The 22,783-nt window shown below is 37.4% G+C and overlaps 1 protein-coding gene across 4 annotated transcripts in view; it reads left to right on the top strand.

Annotated features, from left to right (window-relative positions):
- The window catches only part of VEGFC (vascular endothelial growth factor C), a 191,500-nt gene extending 169,112 nt beyond the window's left edge, over nt 1-22,388 (top strand). For 2 of the 4 annotated variants that reach the window (XM_050973702.1, XM_050973701.1), the window contains 6 exons: nt 4,757-4,970; nt 6,941-7,131; nt 14,532-14,683; nt 17,321-17,430; nt 17,663-17,993; nt 21,852-22,388. In XM_050973702.1, the coding sequence (XP_050829659.1) occupies nt 4,757-4,970; nt 6,941-7,131; nt 14,532-14,683; nt 17,321-17,430; nt 17,663-17,993; nt 21,852-21,966 (1,113 nt within the window). In that variant the 3' untranslated portion in view covers nt 21,967-22,388. The remainder of the gene's footprint in view (nt 1-4,756; nt 4,971-6,940; nt 7,132-14,531; nt 14,684-17,320; nt 17,431-17,662; nt 17,994-21,851) is intronic. The other 2 variants (XM_009101043.4, XM_018926612.3) reach the window with 1 other exon arrangement.
- Nucleotides 22,389-22,783: the final 395 nt, after the last annotated feature.

The raw sequence follows: 22,783 nt of genomic DNA, 5'->3' as shown, positions 1-22,783 counted from the left end.
AATATCACCTATCATCTTGTAGAGTTTTGCTTGTCAAAGGTTTAATCAGTGTCTTTCTCTAGAATACACCTTCTTGCCTTTTCAGATGTTCATGCAGGACAACACTGATAATAGGTAAAAATTACAAAGAATAGTAGAATGGTAAACCAGAGGATAAACACTTAGGAAGGGAGTGGTGGTGGTGGTTAAAAAAAAAAAAAATTAAAACCCTAATCCCTTAACTGATTTGAAAATGCCAAGAATATAGAAAGCATGGAATAGAGAAAACTCCCTCCTGTTCAGTCACTGTTGGCTCTATTTCCTGCTTCCTTCTTAATGTAGAACATAGATTCCAGAACGCACTACCAGTAAAACATTAAGCAGTTGGTCCACGATTTCATCAGGAGTGCTTGTAATTATATGTAAATCAACAGTCTGTTTAAATTTATTAAAAAGTGTTCTTCAGTCCTAAAAGTCATAGAATCTCTCTTATTACAACCTGTGCTAATGTTCTATTACTTTTTTTTCCCCCCTCCCTTTGAATTTAACATTTGGGAATAACTAACTTGGTGACAGTAATTGCAGCTACAAGCCATATTTCTTTCTGAACTTCACTAATCTGCACTTGCATAAGAATGTAAAATGAGAGCTTCTCTAATCTCTAGTACATTTTTGTTGATGCTGCTTTCTTTGTGTCATCATATATTCCAAATGTGTTTAAGTCTCAAAATTGTTTTTCAATGGAAATCCAGTGTCCTACACTACAAGCCAATGCATAATTAAAAAGATATGGACCATGGCAGTATATTTTTGTGAAATTACCAAAATTTGCACAAAATCAAAAATGTTGCCAGACCACTATTATATTTACAGAAGCAGATTCATTCTTCCCTTAAAAAGTAGGAAACTCTTTCTAATGATCCTTAATGATCTGATGCTTATCCTGCATGCAGAACACACTCTTGTAATCATCCAGAACTTAAGATTTCATTTGATGTTCATGTCAACAAGATGTTTGGCTGTTGTACAAAATTAAATCACAAGTTCCTTAAATAACTGTTCATCTAAACAGTTTTCCACAGATGAGAGTAATTTGCTGCAGTTAAAAAATACAGAGATGTACAGGAAGAAATCATTGATTTGTATCTCAAGGTAACACTGTAAGCATATTGAAAAAACATTTTTTTTCTCCCTAAATCTGGCCACTGGGTGCAGTGTATTTAGTACATATATATGAATTTCCTTCTTTTCTTTCTAAATTGGAAAAGGGGAGAGAACAAAAATTTTCTCATGATCAGATTGTTTTTCCATGGTATAAATTTGAATTTAAGCCATCTTTACAAGCAAATTATGCTAAGCAGAAAATATTTCAGCTGCAATAATTATTATTTTTTGCAAGTAATTTTCTGTATCTGCTCCAAAAATTGTTTTCCATTTGTTTATATGAAGGGAGTACTCAGAGAATCATAGAAGAAGCTGAGCTGGAAGGTACCCATCAGAATCACTGAAGTCCAACTCCTGGTTCTGCACACAGCAGCCCCAAGAGTTACACCATGTCCCTGAGAGCATTGTCCAAACACTCCTTGAATTCAGACGGGCTTAGAGCTGTGACCACTTCCCTGAGGAGCCTGTTCCTGTGCCCAGCCACCCTCTGACTGAAGAACCTTTCCCTGAAATCCAAACTAAACCTCCCCCAACTCAGCTTTATGCCATTTCCTCAAAGCCTTCCACTGGTTTTGTGATTAGATCAATGTCTGCCCTTCTGCTTCCCCTCGTGAAGATGTTGAAGACTACAATGAGGTCTCTGCTCAGTCTCCTTTAGACTGAACAAACCAAGTTTCTTTATCACTTCAGACACTTCACCAACCTTGTGGTCCTCCTTTGGGTGCTCTCTAGTAGCCTGATTGTTTTTTTTTTAATACTGCGGCACCAAAAACTGCACACAATATTCAAGGTGAGGCTGCCCAGTGCAGAGCAGAGAGGGACAATCCCCTCCCTTTTCCAACTTTGCCTGATGTCTCCCAGGACAGGCTTGGCCCTCCTGGCTGCCAGGGCACTGCTGACTCAACTTGACATCAACCAGGACCTCCAGGTCCCTTTCCAGAGCGCTGCTCTCCAGCCTCTCCTTCCTTAACCTATACACACAACCAGGACTTCCTTGTCTCAGGTTGTGGGCACATGGCACAATGGCCCGTAGAGTATCCAAAGTTAAAATAAGACTTTATTATATTTGATACAATGCTTGATTAAAGCCATGAATTTCTTCATATTTTGAGTTTTATTCGTACATATTTAATACATGTATAAAAAAAATTGTGTCCAGCTGAAAAGGCATAACTTGATGCATTATTTCTAACAATTTCACTTTCCTGCTCCATGCCTGACTTCTTATCAACAAAGTAATACTGAGTTTCATTTTCCTGATGCTCTAGGCCTGTATTTTGAATATCTGCAACAGCAGTAGCCAGTGTTTTGTCTACTTAGTGCTGTACAGGCTTTTAAGGATTAATCAAAGGTGGCAAAGCTTTGGTTGAATTCTCTTTCCATGTTACCCCCATGATCTGCTAGGACTCCTAGGATCAGCTACTGGATGGCCAACCACAGGTTTTATTCCTCTGCCTTTTACATAACAGCCTGGCTTCCAGCCTTGTGACAGGATATCCACGCTGTGCCATGCGTGTTCCCATCACGTGGCAGATGTGCATCTGCAACGCTGGCACTGTGCTGGTGCAGCAACTTGCTTCCCATTACTCAGGGGCCATGTGCTGCAGCACCCTCAGGAAACAGTTTGGCAGGAGTGAGGCTGCTCAAACCCTGCTCTTCTCACCTCTCAAAAGGTGCAAGCAGCAAGTCTCCAAATTAGTTGTTTGTTAAGCTTGGATTTTTGTTTGTGACCCATTGATTGAGACCTTGAGTGGCATCCTGCAAGGAGAGCACACTTGATGGGGAGTGAAATGCTCTGTGTTACCATTACATTTGAAGTCAAAGCTCTCAGAATCTGCTTGATGCATGTCTTGGGTCAGGAATGGCCCTTCCTATGGCGACCAGGAAAGAGATGAAGAACTGCATGGGCACACTTCTGAGACAATGGCTTAGTTGTTGAACCTCCCAGGATGGTCATCTGCAAGGACACTGTGCTTAGTGAGGCTTAAGTAAAAACATTTTTTAAGCTTCATAAGACTTTGTCAAATTAAATTATTTTACAATTGGTATTAGAATAATAGAATCACATAATGGCCTGAGTTGGAAGAGTCCTTAAAGATCATCTAACTCTGGGTCCCCTGCCATGGACAGGTACATCTTTCACTACACCAGGTTGCTCAGAGTTACATTCAGCCTGCACTTAACAATTCCAGGGACTGGACATGTACAACTGCTCTGGGTGACCTGGTTCAGTGCCTCATCCTCTTCACAGTTCTGTATATAACTGTGTTTACAGAAATGAGGTCTGTGAATTTGCCTTATCCTGAGGTGTTTCTGCTGTATTTGACACCAGATAAGGGAGTAGATGAAACCATACATGCCGTTCTATACCCTCACAGTTGTTTGTGAGACAAGGAGCAGTTTTGATTCAGCTGGGCTAGTTCTGAGCTACCTGTTTTACTCATGTAAAGTTCAAAATCATTGAACTGAAAAAGTTTATTTTTTTTTTTTAGTGGCAGAGTTGGATAAGAAATTTTAAATTTCAGTTCATATTGCTTCGCATTTCTGCATTTAGAGGTTTTACACTCTTACAGGTTTTTTGAGTAGAGCAACAATTCTGTAGTAAACTGTAGAGAGTCTCCAGCCAGTTGATGCATTTTGTACTAGTGTGTACCTTTGTATTTTGTGTCTCATACTGCCATCTAAGGGCCATGTAGGCTGAGAAGGTGGCTAAAGGTTCTTCAACACTCTTCTTTCTCCATGCTGCTCTTCCCCTTGAGAAGACAGCAATCCATGGATGAGAAAGGTGGGCAGGGGATAAAGACCAGTCTTGTGGTGCAGTATGTTTCATCTAAGAGAAATAAAGGAATCTTCCTGATAAGCAATAAACTGGAATGTAAATCTCATTCATTCAGAAAACTACACTTGCAATGAGTTTGTGTAAAGGCCAGAAATAAGAAACCAGGATTACAGGATTTGAGGCTACTCCTGAAACAGCAAGGGAGTGTGGGGTTTAGACTCTTCAAGGTACCCAAATCCTTGTGTCCTACTGATTTAGGAAGTCATGCTTTGTAATATAATTTGCTTATTAAGATTTTCACTAGAATGGTACTAAATAACATGATTCGTTTCTTTGTTTAGTGTTTTGTTTGTTTTTGGGATTTGTTTTAACTGGTTTTGCATTTCTGGGTGTTTGATTTTCTGGGACTGAGGGATTAAACAAGAAAAACTTGGTGTTACTTTAGGAGCATATGTTATTAAAAAATATCAACATCATTTAAGTATTTTGGGGTTCAGGCCTTCAAAATTTTGTCACAAAAACTTACCTTTCCAGGATAAAAATGCCTTTACATATATATATATATAATCAATCTGCAAACTGTGTTTGTGTGGGCTTAATTCTATAGCTCCTTTCTCACACAACTATTTTGAACTACCAGAGTGATAAAGAAGTGGTGGAAGAAGCAAAGCATTTCTTTGTTTGTCAATATAGTAATGTTGGCACTGACTGACAGAAGCAGATTTTATGATGAGGACCCCTTTATTTTACAATGTATGACTTGCTTTTCAGGCTAGTTTCCAGCAAACCTTGTGTACCAGAGAAAGTAATTATTCTTGTATGTTACTTTGGCAGGCTCATGGAAGCAAAGACCTGGAAGAGCAATTGCGGTCTGTCTCCAGTGTGGATGAACTCATGACAGTACTTTACCCAGAATACTGGAAAATATTCAAATGTCAGTTGAGGAGAGGAGGTTGGCAACACAACAGGGAGCACTCCAGCTTTGACACTAGATCAGATGATTCCCTGAAATTTGCTGCTGCACACTATAATGCAGAGATCCTGAAAAGTAAGTACAGGACACAATCCATGTTCCAACACCCAATGAATTAAATTCTGCAGGCTTTTCAATTGTGTCAAAAAGACTTTAAAAGCTAGGCATTGTCAGTAAACCAACATCTGCAGTTTGATAGGATGGGTTGTCTGTAATAGAAAATCGTTGATAGGCAGCCTTTCATAAAGAAACAATCACCCTGCAGATATATTTTAGCTATGTCCATTGAACAAAAGTGCTTTCTCGGCTCAGTAGAGAAAGTGGAGTATTTGTCTTCAAGTATAAGGAATCCCACTTCATAGAGGCTGTAACACTTTTTCAGAAATCAAAGAGGATGCTAATAGTTGGGCTCATTGAATTATTTCTTCTCATTTTCTGCCATTGCATCACAGCTGGTAGTGCTTTCTTCTCTTATGCATTATGGCTTTGGAATGCCAAATAATCCACTTGTAACTTTTTCATGTTACAAGAGGCCAGTTGTAATGATGTTGTGCTAAAACAAGCAAAACAGTTTTCAAACCAATGTGTTTGAATACCTTTCAGCGTTTCAGAGAGCTTGGATGAAAATATATTAACTTACAGTTTAAGCCAGTGCTTGTAGGCAGAGAATGAAGGATTTATAGCAGGAGGTGTATTTTTGGACATGATATTGGAAATCAAGTACCTTAATGGAGAGTTTAAAGTACACATGAGGCAAAATTTCCATTTTTGTTGAATAGCTTACCAAAATCTAGTGCCAAAAGGGAATAAACTTACTTACAGCTATAAGTCTTGAGGCTGTTTAGTGTTAGATTATACTTAGTAAAATGCTGTATAACATGATACAAAGTCTTTGCCCAAATTTTTGTGGATAATCTGGGCACAAAAATCATCCATCATATGCTGTACATAATTGCTAAATACTTTTCCTTTGAATTATACCCTTCTAGTTAACAAACTAAGCACATATTTAAATACATTTCACGTTAAGTGCATAAAATTTTTAAATTCTAATATGTTATATCCAAGTGAAGTACTGTGTGGGGCTGGTTAGAATTTGCAGAAGTGTGCAGAGCTCAAGTGCAGACTTTACACAAGATGAGACTTGCTCCAGGTGAGGAAAGGACACGTGCAGCTTTAGCTGCTGGCCAGCAATTTGAGGGAGGTGATTCTGCCCCTCCCTCTGCTCTAGTGAGACCCATCAGCAGTACTGTCTGTGTCCACAGTGCCCAGCTCAGGGGCCCCCAACACAAGAAGGATGTGGACCTGTTGGAGCAGGTCCAGAAGAGGGCTGTGAGGATGTTCAGAGGGCTGGAGCACCTCTCCTGTGAAGATGGGCTGAGAGAACTGGGGCTGCTCAGGCTGGAGAAGAGAAGACTCCCAGGAGTTCTTATAGCAGCCTTCCAGAACCTAAAAGGGGTCTGTAAGAAAGATGAGGAGAGATGTTTTAGCAGGTCCTGTTGTGACAGGACAAAGGTAATAATTTTAAATTAAAGAAAGTAGATTCACACTAGATAAAGGGAAGAGAAATTTTGCTATAAGGATGGTGAATTACTGGAACTGGCCCAGTGGGGTAGTAGATGCCCCATCCCTGGAAACATCCAAGGTCATTCAGTTTAGGTGGGGCTCTGAGCTACCTGATCTGTTTGAAGACGTCTTTGCTCATTACAAGAAGGTTGGACTTGGTGGCAGGTGACCTTTAAAGGTCCTTTCCAACACAAGCCAGGCTATGATTCTGTGCTTTAAGGTCTCCCCTGCCTGTTGGATTCCCTTTTAGTTCCACTGTAACTTTTCATCTGCTCCATGATGATATATCATGTCCCTGTGAAGGAGAAAAATCAGCTAGAAGGTAACATAGACAGATGTGTGTTTCACTGACTAAAGGGTGTGACTCTAGAATTTCATATTCTGGTTTTGAAGTTTTAAAAAGGAATCCTCATTTACTGCAGGATAGTTTGGGTTTTAAACAGTTACTTTATAACATGCAATTCCCTGTAACTTGGCAGGTATCGATACGGAGTGGAGAAAAACTCAGTGCACGCCACGTGAAGTGTGTGTGGATGTGGGAAAGGAGTTTGGAGCAACTACAAACACCTTCTTTAAACCCCCATGTGTATCCATCTACAGATGTGGAGGTTGCTGCAATAGTGAAGGACTTCAGTGTATGAATATCAGCACAAATTACATCAGCAAGACAGTAAGTTCTCACACCTTTACAGTTCTTGTACCCCTTGCAAATACATTTATGTTCATGCTTATTTTAAACCTTCTTATTGCTACTGTGACAAAGGAAATAGTTGATTCCAAAACACATAGGAAAAACAGCTAAAGACACTATTGCCTGGAAAAAATACACATTTAATGCTCCCTTCCCCAATATATTTTTATTTTTCAGAGAAAAAAATAAATTATGATGTCCCATTCTCAATTTTGAGATTATCCATGAAACTTATTAATTATCTTTTTTTCCATCTACCTTATGCCTGAATTTGGGCAAGCACTCCATGGAAATCTAGCCTGTAATTTTGTTAGTGTAGACTGCTGCAGGACATGTGCAGGCAGGATGCATGTTTCAAATAAAGCCTTTTAGGAAGGGTGTTTTACTATATTAAGACATATTAGCTTTATGTACCTATTTGTTTGTTGTAATGCATCTTCTTCCAGTGTATATGCAGGTTTTCTTAGTCAAGTTCAGGGTTAGAGATCTGGTAGGAGTGTGCAGAGATCCTGCACTGAGCTTGTGAGCTGCCTTTAAAGCAGCATATACTACATTATTCTAAGTAGATGTGGGAATTATCACAATTTTCCTTCAGCATTTCCCTCAACAATCATGTAAAAATAGTCATACTTAAAAGCATTTTGTAGGGTATTTTCCTATTATTATAGTATTTGGTAGGGGTTTTGTTGGTTGTTTTTTACTTTTTAGTGTCAATCATTCTTCCTTTTCAAGAGGATTCATCTAGCTGAAGATGCAGTACATATTTGTAATTAAGACCCAAAACTGCATAGCCAGTTATGAAATTGCAGCCCCTAGAAATGTCACTCCTTTATCAAAAAATTCCTCAGTGCTCTGAGCCTTTTCTGGGGGAAATTAGGAAAAGGGAATGTAAAGAAAACAGCAAAACCCCCTGGTTTTGTAGAGTGCACTTTCTGCCCTGATTTCTCACCAAATCTGTCTGTCTGAAGTGGTATATCCTTCCAAGAATTTTCAAGCCTAAATTTAGACTAGTAGTAGACAACCACGCAGCACAGGAGCAATGTAGCTCAAATAGATTAAATGAGGACAACTACAACACTGGCTTTGTTCAAGCCTTACAATTTTTCTCATTATTAGGAGAAACCATTGTCTCAATCCCACTTGTTTGAAAGATGCAAATATAATTTTTATTTTAAAACCCAAGAAATGGGACTTTTTCTTTTTTTTCACGTGTTGGTAAAGTTTAGCTTACCAAAATGAAGGATTCTCTCATCACAGAGAGGGCTGTTCCACATAACACAGATTTCCTGGTTTTTGAGCACTATGTCAGTTTGGGCTAAATCGTATCTTGCTCTTCATCTTACTGTCCACACCTGTTGAGTGAAGTAATTTTTTACCCAGTAGAAAATGTTTAGCACTGAGTTTCTTTTTGAAGTTCTTGATGTTATTGGTGATGATATGATGTAGAGCATTTAAAGATTTGAGAGACTCTGAAAAGGAAAATGTTTCAGGTTTTACTAGAAAGAAGAGGCAATAACACTGTTTTGTTTTCTTTAACTTAACTCTGTAAAAGCAAGCAATTGTATCTATGAGTTTTCTGTCTTGCTTCTGATTTCCAGTGTTATCTGGTCCTTGACAGAATACAGTTTTAAAAGAACCCTTAATAAAGGAACAGGCCTATAGCTATATATGTTCATCTGTCACCATCTCAATTTTTTAAAAATTATGTGACCACAGTTTAAACCATATCAGATGAGAATTAGAAAGAAAAAAAGTATTGGATTCAGGACCTTCTGTGGAATTCAAGTACCCCACACATCTATTTTCACCACAGTTTCTCTTATTTCCTGAAAGAAATGAGTACAAATAGTTTTCTCATAATTCACGAATTTTTAGCTTTATTTTTTGTGCATAGACTCTATAAGGTAACTTCATACTGTTCACCATGCAGAAAAAGTGCTTAATGGGAAATTAATTTTTTAGCTGGAGTTCTTACTGTGAGGGCAAGCATTGGTTCCAGACATTAAAATACAAAGATTATATTGGCTTTCAGCAAAATTGATTAAAAATAAAAGAACTAAGCACAGAAATTATTTTTATAGATTTTTTATAGATTTTGAGAAGAATGGACCAGATCAGGTGTTCCCAGATTGCCTTGGAAGTGGTCCAGAGCAAGTGGTGGTCTAGAGCAAGGTCAATAGTTTCTAGTTCAGGCTGTGTTACTCCTTTCTAGCTACTTAACTTTGAGAGAAAAGTAGAAATGTATTCTGCTTTGTTTTTAATACCATTTTTTCCCAAAACCCGTTTTTGTAGTTGCTAAGGGATATTCATACAAGCAGGATTGAGGTATGAGACAACTTCTTAATTAAGATGCAGTACAAGGTCTGTGACAATATTTGAAGACTCCCTAGGCTAATTCACAAACTGCAGTAGGTCCTTTCCTGCCTGCAGCAGCCCAGTTTTTAAGTGGTGGCTTGGCTAGTAAGGATCTGTGGGAAATAGGCCTGGCTCGTTTTCATTTTGTGGTGTGGTTGTTTGGGTTTTCCCTCTGATTTGTTATCAAGCAGCTGTTCTGTGTTTCCACAGCCCTAATAATTCAGCTGTGGTTATAAAGACTGTGGTGCAGTTATGGCCTGTCCCTCAGCAGCACTTTTTAATGCCCCACCTACAGGCACTTGCTTATAGGTTGAAGGGAAGCAGAGGGCTGATGTCAAAGAGCTGTTTTATCCCATTCTCCCTCTTGGCTGTCAGGAAGGACATTTTTTTGGCTTCTTTCAGATCACTTGTTGTAAAGGTCCTAAATCATCTTGTTTCATGGTTACAGTTATAGTCCCTCCAGGGAAAACATCTATCCAAGCAGATCAGAATTAGATTTAGGGGAGATTTTCTCACAGGAAACAAGTTAACAGCTTGAAATTGTTTGCCCAGTTTGGGATGTATGTGATGTTCTTTTTCACAATTCAGAGGTATGCTGCAAGAATACTCAGTTGTTTTCAACATTAACATTTCTACCTTTTCCCATGCATTTTTCTGTTAGACTAATTGTTGTAGTGATATAATAGGTACTTTTAATAGTGGGAGATGTATAAGTTCCAAATGTCTTTTTGTTAATATTTCTGGGAAAATAAAGGGATTAAAATAGAAAAAGATAGAATAAGGAACCTGTCGCTAACGGACACGAAAGAACTAGACGCACACCGCTGCTCCAAGGTGAAGAACAAAAGAGAGAGTTTATTTTTTGACTTCAACATTTATAGTTTTCCAAAAGTGACAGTGGATTGGAGGGTGACAGTGCCACCTCTCCAATGCCACTGGACAAAACTACCAGTCCATCAAGTCTCTCTTCTTCCATAAAAAAATGCAAAACAATGTGTTATCTCTAGACAGTGTGCGATAAAATTCTCCACAAAGAAGTAAACATCAAAAAGCTTAGAAAATCCTAGAAAATCAGGGCGACAGGAACCCAACACTATTAAACAAGTATTAATCCATTATATCAAATACCTGTTGTTTTATCAGACATAAGCCTTGAAATAGTTTTTCAAGAAAGTTCAACCGTAAAATAATGATGATGTGACATTTCTCAAATAGTTTATTTTTATTCCTTTCAATATAGAGAGGTTTAGTTTTGAAATCAGTCTTATGTCCTTAGTTTAAAAATCTCTCTAGACCCATTGTACTGTGTTACACTGGTTTTATTTGGCTGGCCTTACTGACACTTTAGAAAGTGCAAAGATCACAAGTGATGGAAGCTTAGACTCAATCAATTTAAGGGAAGCTTGCCAAAATAAACCACAGGCCATCCGAAGAACATGGGGTAGTTAATGTAAATCTTGAGAAAAAAAACATACATAAATCCTGCATTTGAAAAGTATCTAGAATGATGGCCTTCCCACACAATAACAGTTTTGATATATTTTAGGAGACAGGGGGAATATTAATAATTTTGTGTGCTGATACAATGGATATTGGCACATATGATGATAGTGCTGGCTAAATTATTTAGCCACTGAAGCAAAGAAATGCTTTGTATAAAAAGCCTCAGTTTTTCTGCTAAGTATGCTGTGAAGTCCTTCTAGTGTAAGGTGGAAGCCGTCCACTGTGGCTCAAAATATAAGCCTTTTTGGGCTTTGAGTAACCTGGTCTATGGAAAGGTGTCCCTGCCCACGGCAGAGCGGTTCTAATTAGATTATCTCTAAGGTCCTTTCCAAACCAAACCATTCTATGTTTCTAAGGATCAGTGAGAAGGAATATATGGAAAATTGCTTTTTCAGGAGTTCTGATAGCGCTTTTTGTCCACAAATTCAGAGATTCCCATCTTCTGTTAGATTTTTTTTCTTTTTTTCTTTTAAGTTTAAAATCAGATTAAGTTCTAGGTTGTGGACAGTACTTGGAAGAGAAACCCTAGAAATGGTGTGAAAGACTGGAAGACCTGCTGTCTGGCTTTCTGTGATAAAACAGCCTTAGACTGGCTGAATGGCAGGTGTTGAGTTCTTATTAAATGCATTTAATTATTAATGGCTTTCAATTGTTCCTCAATTACACAGAGCTTCTGTTAGTGTGTGCTGTACTCTGAGATTAACAATGTGTAACTGATTTATGTTTACAATTAGCAGCTTTTCTGGAGGAGGAAAGGGCTTTGTGATGATGTGGGAGGGAGTTTTGGGTTTGTTTGGTTTTTGGTTGATTTGGGTTTTTTTGTTATATATGTATTATTCTTTAGTTATGCAATCGCTTATTGCTTCTGTTGTTGCTTTGCACTGGTTCCTTGAAAATGCAGTGTTGGTGGCAAAAAGGTACAGGACAGCATGGGCCAGTTGAGGCTATTTTTGTCTTTTATTTGCCTCTGATACTCATGAATTGCTGTTTTATTTAACTACTAACATTTTTTAGAGCAATAAATGCTCTCCACTTTTCAAAGACTTCTCTAATCCCTGCTGCTGTCAGATCTTATGTTCTTTTGGGGACTTAAGCTCAAAATTGTAGTCTTTGGTACTGAATATCTGTCTTTAGGGGTTGGTACCTGAAGGAAATGCTTTTTCCCTTTAGAGTGAATTAGTCTGTTTTTTTATCAAAATTTAAAGTTGGAAAGGAGGAGAAGATTTGGGCTTCTAGTGATGCAGTAAATCCAGTCTTTTAGAGTATGGGGGATCAAACAGAAATATAAGCCATTTGGTCTCCAAGAGGAATTACCCATTTGGGCCATGTGGGTAGCAGCAATAGTAGGCACAGCCAACTGTGGTGCCAAAAAAAGAATTGAGAACCAACCGTATATATAGATGGTATGAGACATTTTTCATAGAAATATCCTTTCTGTGTGTTGACATTTGGCTGTTAAATGTTGCCAGACATGCCCTATAGTGACAGCAGGTGTTAAGCCTATTGTTCTGTTGGATGAGGAAGGAGAGCAAAAAATAAATTGTAGATGTTATCAAAACCATAAAACATTGTTCATGGCCAGGTTTTACATAATCTGAAATGCTTTATTTAGATGAAGATTCAGACATACCTGATGCATGTTGAGAGTTTATTCACTTACATAGTTTCGCTGAATAAACAGTACCAACTATTGGATGAGGGAAAATACATTACTCTTAAGAGAATTTATTTGAACAAACTGAGGGTAATTTGAGGAGGTCAAGGAAGTCAGTCTACCTTTCCGTTGTTTAACTAGACTTTTTTCTCACTGCAACACTGAAGAGGTGATGGGAATAGTTGTTAGCAATATTCATCTCCAAACTGATACCTTTCACAGTGGAGGGATAAATGTAAATTAAGGTTAATTCACATTCACCATCGTTTCCATTTCCATTATCATGATTGGTATGTCTCAGCTGTTTTTGTGAAATTTCTCTCAGTGATCTCCTGAAGCCAAACAGGACAGTTGGGCAGGGACCTTCCTCTTTCAGGTGCTTTGAAAGTGTAGCAGTCATCCTATGCTGCCATCTCCAGTGGTCCAGTGCCATTTGCGATATGGCAAATTGATCTACTGGAAGAATACAGGAAGAACATGCACTCGTTTTCCAGCTGCAGTTAGGTCCATTCACAGACTCATGCTTATTTCACTTTCTAAGATTTATCCCTACTCCCTATAGCGGGTTTTTATTTCAGCTTCAGAAAAGCAAGGTCATACTGTCATGAGAAAACAGAAAAAAGATGATTCTCCTTACATGTGTAATATTGTAATTAAGCTCATACTCTTTGTTCTGCCCATCAATTCATACCTACCTTCTAAGAATCAGCTTTCTAAGCAAGTGAATACATCCCTTAATGGTGTCTTTTATATTTTGAAGTATTAAAAATTACTGGTATTCTGATTGCATTTGCATGCCGCGTATATGACATACTCTAAAGTTACAGATTTTTAAAGAGCATTGCAAATACATCTCAACTAAAAATTAGTCTTTTTATACAGTCTTACCAACTGGAACTAGAATAAAAAAACAGTGACCATTTTTAAAAGTAGTAAAGTCCCCAGAAGATGCAGAAATGTTCTTAAATGTATTTGGAAAACTAAGTGAGGACCTAAAGGCAGCAGTGCCTTTTAGGCACTATCAAAAACCAGCTTTTAAGACTTTGACCTAGTGTATTCATCCTAGCTTTTCAGGAGATTATTGAGACTTGATTTTTACAGCAAAACCTGCCTAATTTGATAAAGTAGATGTCCTGAACTGAAAACAGAAGTTAGTGTCTCTGTTCTTCTGTTATCACTTGTTCAGTTTTACTACAAGACATCACTGAAGTTGTCCTCTTTTACCAGTTGAACGATAATTTGCACTAAAATTAAGATTTTGGTAATTCACTTACAGATTATTTTATCAGTAGTGTATGTTTCTTAATACTTAAAAAAAATGAATAGTTAAAGATCTATTTCATCAGGATAGGCATAGAAATTGCACGGATAGAAATGCTAAAAATTTTAAAAATGTGGTATGCTGTAGTTCAAATGTTATTCATCCAGAACTGGTTTAATCAAAATCCACTGTACTGCTCTTTTAATTAAGCTTTTGTAACTGTGCAGCTGATGTATTAGGTGGTAACTCATTGTCTTCTTTATATTATTCTTCAGCTTTTCAAAGCACCTTCCAAAAGTTTCATTTTGGATGAACTTGAAGTCATCTCCTCTAGAAAAATGAGTTCTTTGTTCATTTTCCTCTCGTATATTAAATGTTGTAGTAAGCAAACTGGCATGTAACAGGGTTTAACACTAAAAATGTTAGTTATCACATCATAGCAATTACATTAATTTTGCACGTAATAATTATTTAGCAATATAATTGAATGCTGGAATACAACAAAAAAATCTGAACCTAAATTCCTGATAGGTTTTTTGTATGTCCTTACATTAGTTTCAGCTAGATGTGTATCAGGAGTTTTCTGCTTTGCCTTGCCTTTTGTAGCTGTTTGAGATCACGGTGCCGCTGTCGCACGGCCCCAAGCCCGTCACCGTCAGTTTCGCCAACCACACGTCCTGCCGCTGCATGTCCAAGCTGGATGTGTACAGACAAGTCCACTCCATCATAAGGCGTTCCTTGCCAGCAGCACAAACTCAGTAAGTACGAGGCTTCTCTTTCCTTTCACGTTATGAGCAAACCTATATAATTCAGATTTAAAATACTGCTGGGGAGTTTTCACAGTTAGGATAGGCGAGCTGTGCATGGCAGTAGCAGAATGCTTTCTGCAAGGGAGAAAGCATTCTGCTACTGTCATGCATAGCTCCATTATTTTACACAAAGACAATTTTACTAAATTAACATCACCTTCCTACCCAGTAGGTAAACTGGAGCGAGATGACTTAAAACTGAAGAATAATTCCAAGCAAGTGGGATTTGCTTGATGAAAGAGCTACAGTCCAATTGAGACTTAAAAACGAATCAGCAAAATCAATTTATTTTCAAAAGAAGAGCTAAAAATATCTTTGTAAATAATAAGGAGACAGCATTTTTCTCTCAGTCTGTATTTTCATATTTTAAATGCTTATTTTTAAAAGGCTGGTTTTTAGGGAATCATTAACTCGCAAATCTTTCTTTACTTCTTCATGTGCCAGAGGTGCATATAAAATAGAATGGAAGGGGAAAATAAAGGGTTAATTGGCATTCCACAGAAGTAGAATATTGATTTTTTTTGTGTGTGTGATTTTGAATGAAGAATGTCACAGAACAATCTGGCACCAGAAATCTGATTTGAAGTTATTAAAATACTTGAAGATCTCCTTCCTTAATTTAGAGGTTTGAGTGATGATTTTATGATGTGTAAATATTTAGAAGGTCAAAAACATATAATAGAGTAACAGTTGCTTTGAGGAAGAGTCAATAACTAGAAGCCAAACTGGATTGAATTGATATTTTTAATAAGGTGAGTGAGTAGAAAAAATTTCTCAGAGGTGTTAAACATTTTTCTCAATGGTTTCAATCTGTTTAAGTCTGGGTGTTTTCTGACACATTCCTAAACATAGATTATATTCTATTTGAGTTTAATTTATTTAATGTGTTCATCAAAACATGGATCATAAACAGTGGCTTGGAAATAAACCTATTCATAATTAGTTTATTACATAATTAACAGATTATTAAAAAAAAAACCTCAAGAGTTAGTAAGAAGGTCAAATTATGTTGACTCTCTCCAGCTTCTCTGTGTTTCTAAGAGCTGTTGAAATGATCAGTGCAAGAGTTTATTCTAGCCAGGAGACTGCTACTTGTAGTTGAGGGAGATGAGAGTACAGCTAGCAGACTTGGACCAGCACTCACAGTTTTTCCTGTGACTAAGGAATCACTCTTCAACAGAGGTAAGACAGCATAGTACTAGATCAGAATATATAAAGGTCTTCTCTACTGTTACTTAATGTCTTTAAGTTTATAAACTGTGGCTTTGTGCAATGGAGCAGGCAGGAGGGTTTGTTTTCTTGTTGTTGTTGTTGGTCTGATTTGGTTGGTTTGGTTTGGGTTTTTTTAACAGAATAATATGTCTGTAGATTATCCGTACTATTTCTCAAGCAGAGTTGGAAGGCAGGCTAAAGGAAATGGATGCCAAGTGAGGCAGCAGGAGTGAGATCATTTTTGGGATGAAATCAGGAAACACCAGTTTGATAAAATGTGAGGTGAAGCAGGGTGATGTTAAACCACAGCAGTCTTTACAAGTGGAGTGATTTAGTGTGTTGAAGGGGAGAGGTCTACTTGAATGATGATCACGGAAGAATATCCCAGCACCTGCATTTTTGAATGTGTGAGTAATGGTGCTCAGGGTAATGAAAAGTGCATCAAATGTCTAAGATAGGTGTTGACTTAAAAGATTAGTGGGATTTTAGGAATATTACAGAAACAATGAATGAACATAGCCCGGATACATGAAGTTAGGCTTGACTTGTTCAAAGATGTAATGCCAGCTGTGGTGATAAAGAAATTACAAGCAAGGAAGATGAGATAATACACATTAATATTCTATCAGTCATTCACCAGACAGCTCAGTTCACTCATTCTTTAAAAAGGCAACAGCTGCTGTTTGGGTTTTTGCTTTCTTTGCCACTACCTTGGCTGCAAACTGTAGCAGGAAAAGAGGACTAAAGTGTTAACTTGTTTATTGTCTTTATTTTTAATGAGAAGAGGCATCACTGCTGAAAGCCTAATTCTCTAGATACGAGAAGGCTGGCCAGAATGAGTGAGAAAGTGTTAGCTAATGGCGCATAAATTTCACATAAAGTGGAATGGAAACTGATAAACTGATTTTATTATTTAAAGTTTTGCCTACAGAATTCATTCAGAAACTATTATTGCTGTCTTTTGACATCTTAAATTTGAAAACATTTTTGTACTTCAAAAAGCTACATGGAAAATGATGCCTGTTACCATTCAGTATTTGGCATGCAAAAGAATTTTTATACTAGTCTATATGAGGCTTATGTTCTAGGGTTAGTCTGTTTCAAAACAACATCAGCAAAGTACAAATACCAGCTTCTAGAATTTGGAGCTAAAACTTGAAATATGAGGTTTCTTCAACAAATGGTTGAAAATCTCTGTAGTGGGGAGAACCTTTAGTAGCAGATTTGACAGGAATAAAAATAAAATTATGAATGAGCTGACACTCTTAGAAAGGTATTTGCAACAGTGAAACTAAAGCAATCAACAGCTGAAATAGATTCTTTTTCTCTTTGAGTTCTTATGGTAGTAAATCAACAGCATTTTTAATTTTGCAGGTGTCATGTGGCAAACAAGACCTGTCCGAAAAATCATATTTGGAATAATCAAATTTGCAGATGTTTGTCACAGCATGATTTTGGTTTCTCTTCTCACCTTGGAGATCCTGGTAAGCACTTTCCCTTAAAGCCTCAAATGTCCTTCTAAAGATGAGAACTTCTAGTAATTATTTGTATCTTTTTCTGTATCATTGCTACTACTGGTTGTTGCTGTCTTTTGATATATGCTTGTTTTTGAAACACCATAAAAGGTATGGATTTGCTCATTTCTTCACATAAAAATAGGTGAGAGAGTAGACACAAAATTGTGGTACTAGTGGGATTCCTCTGCTGCTTTTGCAGACACATCTGAAGGATTCCATATCTGTGGACCCAACAAGGAGCTGGATGAAGAAACCTGTCAGTGTGTCTGCAAAGGAGGCGTGCGGCCCTCGAGCTGTGGACCTCACAAAGAATTAGACAGATCATCTTGTCAGTGCATGTGCAAAAACAAACTTATCCCTGCATCCTGCGGGCCCAACAAGGAATTTGATGAAGAAAAGTGCCAGTGTGTATGTAAAAAGACCTGTCCTAGACATCAGCCACTAAATCCTGCAAAATGCATCTGTGAATGTATAGAATCACCCAACAAATGCTTCTTGAAAGGAAAAAGGTTCCATCACCAGACATGCAGGTAAAACCACAGTTTTTATTTCTTTTATGGTCTTCAAGGCCTAAAATTTTGGGTTGTGACATTAGCTGTCTTGTTGAATTGCTTTGTTGTCTTAATTAAACTCTCTGCCTTTTGTCAGTTCAGTTTTATCTTCTATGACTTCTGTAATCTCTAAGAGGAAGCTACTAGGCATAATAAGTATTCTAAAGCATATTTAGTTTCTGGTGCTCTTAGACTGCTCCTGGTACTTTTCTTCCTTTTCCTTTTCTTTCCCCTAGTAAAAATGAAAAAATTAGTTGGAATAAAATATATATATATATATCTATACACACATATATACACATTTGCTCATCTTCATAAAGAAAAATTGTCAAATATAAGTAGTGACACTTGTGTTGAAGTCTCTAGAATGAGGGAACAGATTATTAACTGGCATTACTCGTTTACAAATATTTGGCCTTTTAAGTGATGGAGAAGAGTTTTTAGAAACATCAGAAATTTTCTCTTCTCTTTAATTCAATTTTATGTTTGCATAGAGAAAGAAACCAGCCTGGTTACATAAGCTTTACACATTACAAAGCCTTTGGACTATAGGTTTCACTTCCAGCAGTGCTACAAACATAAACCACCTACAGTTTAAAAGATCATTCACAACTAGAGAAGTCAGGCACTTAAGAAGCTAAGAAACGCCATAATAAATATCTGATGTTGATTTCAATATCTCTGTTGGTTTAAAGATGGTATCTCTGTTGGTATTTGGGGGAGGAAATTAAGTTCAGCCTTTCTCTGTTGTGTTGTTGAATACGACAGAATCATTTTCTCGCTTCCCAGGACAGTATGATAGAGGATGCTTTTAACTTTTTTCTAAGCTTTTTTTCTTTTGTCTTTGAGTGCAGAAAGGAAGGTTTATGTATGTTTTTACTTTATACCTCTAGAACCAATAGTCCTGTAGATCTTAGCACTGTTAGAGGGGACAATCTCTCCTCCTTAAGAAATGACAGCATAGGTTTCTCACATTTTGGCTCTGTCCAGCACAAGCTGTTTCTAAAAGGAATAAAAATCCTGCAACATCCTTTTTATCTCTGAAAGGTCCCTTGCTCGTTTAAAACAGCATCAATTGTACAATTTAATTTATATAATAAAAATATGAAATATAATAATGATAAAAAATTATTAAAGATAAATGGAAGTACAACTCTGTTGAGCTTTGTGCTAGACATGTGAGCTCTAGACATGACCATAATCCTGTAGTCATGTCCTAGACAGCTCCCTATCCTACAAGTAATGCTTGTAGCTTATGGTTTTGAAGCACTAATATTTCTATGCACTGTAGCTAAAATGCCTGTGCCTCTAGTGTTACACCCTGCTTCAGATGAAAGAAATACATAATCATGAACAAAGCACTGGATTGGAAGGGAAAAAAAGCTCTCAGCATACTGCTTTTTAAGGTGATTATACTGTTTATCAGCCCAAGAAGTAGCATTTCCTTGTTTCATCTATGGAGTTGTTAGAGTGCCCTCTGTAACAATCTGGGCATCATTCTGCACAGCAAAAATTCCCAATTATTGACCATAAAGAGAAAGTTGCTGCTGCTTTGCCCGGCACTATGAACAGGGACTAAACACCTACCTTAGCTCCAGCATGCTCAGATTATCCTCATTGAAGCAGACGTCTGTCACATGAAACCATTCTGTAAACAGCATTCAGACCAAATCTCTTGAAAGACCTGGTCTATTGTTCAGCAGTTTCCTAAGGAAACCATATTTATGTAGTTACAATGACTCTGCTGCTATTCACTCTGTGCTACCACCTCCAAAATTTATTTTGGTCAGTTTTGGCTGGGCCAGATAACTAGGAACTTCATCTGCTAAGCACTTTAGAGAAGGAGAGGGACTTTCTTGCTCTGTTGAAATATCCCAGATAAGGATAAGACTGAAGTAACCTGACCTTGACTGCTGTTAGACAGAAACTCACATGGGAGAGGTTCTCTATAGCACTCCCAGCTGCAAGCTGAAGTTCACAAGGAGGCACGAATCTTAAACAAAGTGAGCTCCTCATTCTTAATGCTTTCATGAGTGCTTTTCATTGTGTACAGTCATAGGTGTGTGGAAGAGTTTGGTTTTGCCTCTTTTTCTTCTTGTCTTTATTCATTTTGCTGTCATTCAGTACATGAAATGGTCTGAACTTTCATGCCAGATACAGCAGGAAGGTGAGTTCAGTGTTTCATCCATTGCATCTCTGTGGAATACCTTTTCTCCCAGAACAGACCTACTTCTGGTTGCCTATTTGCTTAGAATATTAGATCCTTCCGCAAACTTTTTCCTTGCCTTTTACCATTGTTTCCAAACTTTTGGGGGAATAGATCAGTAGGGGTTTGAGAGATTCCCATGAGCTGCTATGCTGATTTCAAATCTCCATTAAGCGGCACAAAATAATGTTACTCCCTTAGTTACAGAGACCACAGTGGTGAACTAATCTGTGATAAATGACATTGAAAACACTGAACGTGATGTGACTGGTTAACAAATGTCCCATTTGCAGTCTTCCTCATTCCTTATCGCTTTCCTCATAGCCAGATTCATTGGTTGAACTGGATGGTGTGAATTTATGTAACTGTAGTGCAGACCTCATATCATAAACAAATTATTGCAAAGTAGTAACTTAGTATCCAAACTAAGCACACAGCATACTAACTTATTTGCAGCAACAGTAAGAGTAGCCACAAGCCTGAAACAAGAATTACCTAAGGAAGAGGAGAGTAACATTGCACAATTTAGCGGGCTGTGTATATGCAAGTAAGAGTTATCGTAATAGTTCATAATATCAGTGTTTCACAAACAGGCACACATTATTTAAATACAAGTTTTAAGTATAACTGTGCTGAAATTCAAGACATATACTTTTGTCTTTTGACTCATTGCCAGTGTCTGAAAAAGTCACAGACTTGTACTTTGTCTCTATTATACACCAGAAAGTATTTAGCATTGTTATTGTAAGGTTATTTTGGGTCAAGTTCTTGTTTTAATAGAAAAATTAAATAGGAAAAGGAAGGGTTCAGGGACAACCAGAGATATTATCTTTGTATAAGTTCTATTTTTCAGTCAAGGAGTTGGTGAGGAAAACTTCTGCCGCTGCATAGGGAGATGTGATTTGTGGTTCAATGCTGTATTACTGTTAAACTTATTTTAATCAGGTAGACACTAATTTTGTTCTTTCTACATTAAGATTTATCAGAAACATGATAAATTTGCTTCGTTTTTTCTTCAGAATGCACACAGATGCAATATGAATGCAGATATATTCCCACTGGCTCAGAGGCTGGCTGTGGGAATTTGCAACTTGAAAGGAAGTATGCTCTCATTTTCCAGATCGGAGTCACAGTGTAACATACGTAGACAAACCTCTCTCAGGCTTATTGAAGTAGTCAATAAGATGAGAAACAGTCCTGGGTAGGAGGGTGAGAGATTTGGTTATCACCTGAATGGGTTACCACCTCAAATTTGCAGCATGCAGTAGGTTACAACAAACCAATCTGAGTACAGAAATATATCCTGTTTTCAAACTAAAACTTTAAAAAACAGTACTCAAGATTAGAATGTAACTACAACCAGCAGTGTGATAAAAAAGATCCATATGTATCTGTTGCAATAGAATAACTTCTCTTCAGTGTAATTTGTTATTGTTTCATTGTCTTTTGTGAAGAATAGTTCAACTAAAATTGTTGCAAGAACATAAAAACTTTAAATATATGTATTTGTAGGAATTAAATATTCCATTGAGAAATGGCAACGTGAAGGCACAGAGCTTTCTGCTCTCTGCTTTCTGTTAACTGTAAGTGATGGTGTTACATTAATGCCTACTTTTCCCCCCTTCCTTCAGTTGTTACAGACCTCCGTGTACAGTGCGGACGAAACGCTGCGACGCTGGCTTTTACTTCAGTGAAGAAGTGTGCCGCTGTGTACCTACATACTGGAAAAGACCACTTATGAATTAGCCAAGAGAGCACTACTTGCTACGTTGGTGTACATTTTTCCATTAGAACAAAAGAACAACAGAAACTTTGCTAATATTTGGAACTAAATGTTCACCAGAGACCCTGTGGGGCTTTCAGAGACAGACTCGTGCTTTTCTCAAGACGTGGAAAGCAAATGTAGAAAACAACTGGGGTTCACGTTTTGTAAAGAACTCAGTAAGGACTTGTTTTCTGTCAATGACCAAATGCCTAGGTTCTCCTTCTTGTGATTTTTTTTTTTTTTAAGAGATAATGACTATATAATTTATTTCCACTAAAACCATCGTGCAGCATTTCTGTTTATAGCAGTAACAATTGTTAAAGCTCACTGTGATCAATATTTTTATATCATGCAAAGTATGTTTAAAATAAAATGGAAATCGTATTATATAATGGTGAGAATGTTTAATCTCCTTAAAAAAGGAACTCAGATTCAGCTCTATTTTCTGGATTCTTAACAGGGAAAGAAGCAGTAAGGAGAAAGCACTTTTATGAAAGAAGGCTGCAGACATTTTCCTGTACCTGTTGTGTTTGCCATTTGGCAGAGTTATCCTGAGGGGTTTTGACCCAATGGTATTTCTGTCTCTAGAATGAAAATAGCAAAGAAGGTACAATTAATAACAAGGAGAACACTGAAGATTCTGTACATTGCCCAAGTATAAGGACTACGTTTAAAGCACATCAACAACTACTCACACTCCAATATAGTCATCTCCTATTTTATTTCTTAGTGTCATTCCCAAGGAAAAGTATAAAATAGTATCTGTTCAAGATCATTGACATGTAAGTGGAAATACCA

Source organism: Serinus canaria, chromosome 4, assembly GCF_022539315.1.
Source record: "Serinus canaria isolate serCan28SL12 chromosome 4, serCan2020, whole genome shotgun sequence".
NCBI lineage: Eukaryota > Metazoa > Chordata > Aves > Passeriformes > Fringillidae > Serinus > Serinus canaria.
This window is presented reverse-complemented; position numbering and strand designations above follow the sequence as displayed.